The 6,100-nt window shown below is 50.4% G+C and overlaps 1 protein-coding gene across 1 annotated transcript; it reads left to right on the top strand.

Annotated features, from left to right (window-relative positions):
* Window positions 1-270: 270 nt before the first annotated feature.
* Tifab (TIFA inhibitor) lies at window positions 271-912 on the top strand. The gene has a single exon (XM_076857625.2). The coding sequence runs from the start codon at window positions 271-273 to the stop codon at window positions 910-912; it is 642 nt and encodes a 213-aa protein (XP_076713740.2).
* The last annotated feature ends 5,188 nt before the right edge of the window (window positions 913-6,100 follow it).

The following is a 6,100-nucleotide window of genomic DNA, read 5'->3' as shown; positions in this document are numbered from 1 at the left end:
GCATGGAAAGATGAACATACTCAATACAGAAAACAAGACTCAGAGAGGATAGGTGGCATGTCCTACTGTCTAAACACAGGAGAGATGAAGCTAGCCACTAAACTCAGTTCTGCAACCTTGACTCCATCTTGGGTTGGGAAGAATCCATGGACATGTGTTTTTGATTAGCTAAATGTGGCTGGGGACAGGGGGTCCCTCAGGTGAATAGGCTGTGTGACCTCAGGGAGCCACAGAGGCGTGTCTCTTTTCCATCCTCTCAGGAGCTCATCCATGGAAAGTTCTCTCGCAGTCCTGCGGGTAAGCCTGTACCACCCCACGCTGAGCACTGCCGCCGTCATCAATGTTCCACTGGAGTTGCAGCATGACACCAGCCCACTGCTGATTGGCCGGGGACATGACGCCCACCTCCAACTACAGTTGCCCCACCTTTCCCGCCGACACCTGTCCCTCGAGCCCTATCTGGAGCGGGGCAGCACTCTGCTGGCCTTCTGCCTCAAGAACCTGAGTCGCAAGAGCTGTGTGTGGGTCAACGGGTTGCTGCTGAGGTTCCTGGAGCAGGTCCCCCTGAGTGTCACCAACAGGATCTCCTTTTCCAATATCCAGATGACTATCCACATAGAGAGAGGCACCTCCCTTGAGGCCTTTGTCTGCTGCTTCCATATGAGCCCCTCACCCCTGATTTACAGACCCAAGGCCGAGGAGACAGACGAATGGGAAAGCATCCCCCAGGGGCAGCCCCTCCTGGGTTCAGAGGAGCGAACTCCAGTTCACCTGGGGTTCTCTATATCCCCTCCCAGACTTGGAACAGCCCACTGCAGTCAAGCCCTGGAGGAGGAACAGAAATATAGCTCTAGAGGGAGCTGCCAGACACTGCTCTCTGCTAGCCCTGCCGCTGAGAGCAAGCCTTGCTGAAACAGGGCTTGAAATATTTGAGCTACATCATGCAAAGTTGACATGGAAGGTTGACATTCGAGGCATGCTGACTGCCTCACTTATAATGAACCAATTCTGCAAACACTGAGCAGCCAGGGGGTGGAGAAGCGCCCTCTGTGGCTAGAAGTAATGGGAACTTCATATACTTTTAGAGGCCCTGAGGGGTTCTGGGGAGACTCTCTCAGCATTTCCCCACATTCCCCGCCTTGTCTGACTAGGAGTTACTTTATGTTGCTCATTTCGCACACTGCATAAGAGGAGGAGTTTGAGGTTGCAGCAAGAATGCACGGACACATGTAGCAATTACGTTTGTGGTAGCTTGGGGTTACCTTCAGCTTTCAAATACCCACAGGCACTCAAGGCTTAGGGAAGCCTGGGTTTAATAAACTGCAAGTATTTCATTAAGCTGGCATACCCAATAGGATTCTCTGATCCCCATATGGGCCACGTGAACGCCACGTTGTCATGTGGAGGTGGGGGTGGGAAACCTAGAAGAGGTGTAAGAGGAAATTGGAAAGGTAGAGGCTCACATTTCTGGAAAGATGCAGGCAGAGCTCAGTACTTCCAGGATGGGAGCCAGGAGCTGGGCCTGCCTGGAAATCCATTGTCACCACTGTTACCATGGCTTCCTCATCCTCACACTCTCCCATTCACTGTTACTTCTGGATCAAAGCTTTGGCCAAACTAAGAGCAAGGAAAGGTCTTCAGAAAAAGGTGGTTTCCCAGAGCAAATGGGCTCTTTCAGGACTAATTCTGCAAGTGGGCATGTTGTGTTAGAATTCATTCAGAAGTTATTATACTCAGATGTGTCATTTATCAATGGGCGGAGGTGGTCTTTCCAAAAAAGGGATTGATAAGGATATGGGCAGGCCAATGGTGGGAGAAGGCCTCCGTGAACTGGGGGTGCAGCCTGCTAGCAGCCACTTGCCACGCTGTCCTGGGAGTGTGGACTAGAATCAGTGTCCACCCATGTAATAGAGGGTGGGACCTACAAACTCAGATGGTCACCATGGTCCAGGGTATCCAAGATGCTGTACCCACTGTGACATGTGTCTGTGGGCTCTGTAACCACTTCTGACTTTTGCCATTTCCCATCAAAAAAAGACCCTTTTGCACCTATGGCAGGCCATAGGAGGTTCAACTCTGCTCCCAGACCCTTAGCCTCTTCCCCCTGGGGAAGTTAGCACTGGACAAGACCCAGCCATGCCTTTGCTTGGGAAGCTTCCCCTCCACTTGGAAATTAGAGGCACAAGGCAGAGGAGAGCATGGTCTGCAGGGAGGGGACTGATCCATGCTGTGAACAACCTCTTGGGACTGTTCTTCTCTCATTTATTCAACTTTCATCAAGCGCCCCCCCGCCCCCGTTTTTCCAGATGTGTACAAAGCCCCAGGAACTAGCATTGAACAAGGCTGACAGTCTCCGCTTCCACAGGCTCAGGAAGACTATAGGTTACTTACATGGGTTCAGGAGCTAGTTATTTGATCACCACTGTTGATTGGTGCTCTAGTCACTGTATTTTCTCTCTCCTCCAGATGGACATATTATTAAGTGACTGCATCTACTATGCACTCACTACTCTGCTGGGTGTGGTGGATATTGCTTTATCCAACCTCACAGCTTTCCAGATAGGTGGTGAATTGTATTAACCACATTTTACAAGTGAGGAAACTGAGGCTTGCAAAGGTTAATTATCTTGCCCAACCCTACACCATTTACGAAATGCCTGATCTTGGGAAAGTGACTTAGATTGTTTTTGCCTATATTTTTCCCTCTTGAAAATAACATGCAAAGTGCTTTATGCCATGCCTGGTACACAGTAGGCATTCATAAGGGTCAGCCACTGTCATGGGAACTGAGAGAAGGAACTCAATAGGTATAAAGTTGAGGGCTCACTGCAAACCTGCAGCTTAGGAAGATGTGAACCCTGGCAGGCTGGCTCCCAGAGCTCAAGGGCTTATTGCTTTCTGTGATTCCCTGATGGAGGGTTTGGTTTTAGCCCTGGACCTTTGAGTAGTCGGGAGGCATTTCTGACCTGTTTTTGCATCAAAAGGCCCAATAGCCAGGGTTTACAGAACAAGAAACACCTTGCTGGGGCTGGCAAGAAATGGCCACGCATAGTTTGATCTGATGGAGCCCATTGTTTGGAACTGCTGATTCTAAAGGCAGCAACAATCCCTCACAGACTGAAATGCAGCCCAAATGATGCATTACAGAGCACCTCCCACCTAGAGAAACAGAGGTCACAACTAGAGATTAGACATGAGCATCAAAGACCGAAGACAGCAAGCTGGTGGGAGCACTGTGGGTCCCCAGGTGCAGCTTCCTGACTCCTTGGAGAACTTTGAGACAAGCTGATGCCACCGAGAGCCCCTCTCCAGGGCCTCAGTGAGGGTTCTCTTCCCTCTAGAAAGGAGCAAACCTACCCTGCTGCGGTTCTCCAAGAGAGGGCAGCCCACTTCCTCCATGGCAGACTCTGTGACTTGGGTCTTTGGAATGAAGAGTCTATGAGCCCCTTGGGGACCCAGGATGCACTGAACAGCAGGCTGAAGAATCGCAGGCCAGACACAGGATGGGCGGGAGCCAGGAAACATCTGGTTTGCTGTTTCAGACTCTACCAACTCACGAAATCTCCCCAGGAAACTCACACTTTGCTTTTTACTAAGTTTTCAGGACAGCAAAATTCTGCCCATCCTAGGCTCCACTTTTCTTGAATAGATCCATGACACCCAACCCCACTCTCCTCACAGCTGGAATTTCCAGACTGGCTTCAGACCCTCGGGCTATACACTTGACACCACTTCCCTTGCGGCACAGGCAGCCTGAGCAGGGCATGAACCCCTCCCAACCATCCCCTCTGTTTTCTCCCACATACAGGGTGGCTTGGTAGCCCAGGAGCATGCAGCTCATCAGCCCCCTACTCAGGGGCACACACACCCATGTGAACACCATGGTGTGTCTGAGCTGGAGCTCTGTGGTCAGACTGCTCCTGAGTTAGAATTCATGCCGCCCACTTACTAGTTCTGTGATCTTTGACAAGTGCCTGAATCTCCCTGTGATGGAGTTTATTCTAGAAAATGAGGACAATAGCAGCACCTCCCCTCTTAGGGCCATCACAGAGGTCAAATGAAGTTCCACATGTAAAGCATCTAGTGCAGTCTGTGGCACACAGTAGGTGCTCAAGAGAGTCAGATATCATTGGCTAGTCCAGTGGGACGAACTGAACACCAGTAGACACAGGGACTAGTTCACAGGTGCACACACAAGAGCATACATCTGCTAAAAAGAGCTACAACAATGACACTCATATAGACCCCAGAGCATTACAATTCTCTCTGAGGCAATGTTGGGAAATTTAGAAGTCATCCTGCATGTGGTCCTTTAAGGCACCTTAACCTTCACACTCCTCTGCTTTTCCAAGAATGGGAATCTTCCCAATCCATCTGCTGACTTGCAGAATCCATGCAGGCCAACGTGTCAATGGAAACACACTTGCCCCCACACAGCCACAGAGCAGGGCCCCAAAGCCCAAGGCAGTGCCATGAGGAAGTAATGGCAGGCACAACAGATGATCCAGTTTTGCTGCAGCCAAGGGAAAGGAAGCCTGTGGCTGACCAGGGCCATCCTATGTGGGGCATCAGCACACTAAGGCTACATATTCCACATTTATCTTTCTAGTAAGACCTCAAGCTCCTTACAGACAAAGACCACTGTTGTTGGAGCTGGAAAAAAGGCAGATGTACAGACAGATAGGACATTGGTGGTCAAGGCAGCCATTCAGGGTGCTGAGGCCTGAGCCTGGCTTCTTAGGCCAGGTGCTGGCAGGCTGAGGCCCACAGTGCAGGAAAACCAGTCACCAGCATAAGGGAGAAGGTTGTGGCACCTGGGCTGACAGTGGAGGCGGCTGGGACTCAGTGGGGCAGCCCAGAGCCTCCAAATAAGGCAAAACAAGGAGGTTTCTCCTTCTCATTCCTGAGCCACTGTAGCTACAACTCAAGAGGAACCTGAGGTTTGGGGGTTCTTTGTGGTGACTGCTGAGAAGGTTGATGGATTAGACAAGGCACCATGTCACGGAAAGCGAGAGACAGCTCTCAGCCAGTACTGCCAGTCCCCAACAGAGGCACATAGGAGACAGACAGCCCAGGAGATTCTAGGAGGGGCCCTGAGCAGTAGCAGTCAGGAACAGGCCTAACTGCATTGAGTCAGGCCTGCTGCCCAACAAACATCCACAGGATCTGCTCTGAGTCCTCTCCCTGACCCTTGTGCAGTGGGGGCCACCCCATGCAGACCCTCTTCCCCAAACACAACAAGCAACACAGCCCTGTTATACTCTCATTCCATCTGCACACACCAGAACTGTTAAAGAGATTCCCTGAGACCCTAGGAGAGCAGAATGTAACCCTGCTGGAGGCCTCTGCATCTTCTAAAAAAAAAAGGTCGGAGAGGGCAATGCTTAAACTGAAAGAGCATGTTTCATAGAAGAAAGAGCGGCATTAAAGGTTTCCAAGCAGGCCACCGGAGGACAAGGTCTGGTGGTGGCTGATGTCACCATAGTCCATGTGGTCAGCTGTCCCCTCCCTCCAGCATGGCTTCCCTCTGTCAGCTCTACCTACGTCCCACTCACTGTCATCCCAGGACCGCAGCCCATCCAAGATTCAAAGAAAAGAGTAAAAGTCTAGCACCTCAACCTGTAGGAGGAGATGCCGTGTCTAATGAACTCGGTTTGTGTTGTGGGACTGCGATTCCTCTTACCTTTAACGTGAACTCACAGGAGGATTAAAGTGAAATAAAACCTACCATTTGAGTTACATTCTCAGCTGATTGGAAACATGCATTACCTCCGAGTGACCGGGCTGTGAGAAGGGAAGTTATTATCTTTCTTTAGAGTTTGTAAACTCTTTATGGCTGGAGCAGCTTTAATCCTGCTGGGGGGAAAAATGAAGCAGGAATAAATTGCTCCCATTTACCTTTGTTTTCCAATCACACGCTCCAGTGGGAACAAAAAATCCTAAGTGGACAGCCAGGTGATCCCCAACAGAAGAGTTTAATTATTTTCTTCTTTCAGGCACATGAGTTGAAAGGGGTTTAAAGTGACTTTTGGCAAGGGGGCTTGTGCCACAAAAATGTGCACTCTGGTGAGGATGCCAGCACCCCCAGGGTTGTTACTAG

This window comes from Callospermophilus lateralis, chromosome 5 (genome assembly GCF_048772815.1).
Source record: "Callospermophilus lateralis isolate mCalLat2 chromosome 5, mCalLat2.hap1, whole genome shotgun sequence".
Classification (NCBI taxonomy): Eukaryota; Metazoa; Chordata; class Mammalia; order Rodentia; family Sciuridae; genus Callospermophilus; species Callospermophilus lateralis.
The sequence above is the reverse complement of the archived record's forward strand: the minus strand, read 5'-3'. Positions and strand labels throughout refer to the sequence as shown.

Coding starts and splice junctions, on each gene's coding strand:
- Tifab (XM_076857625.2), top strand. CDS start 271: ATGGAAAGTTCTCTCGCAGTCCTGCGGGTAAGCCTGTACCACCCCACG.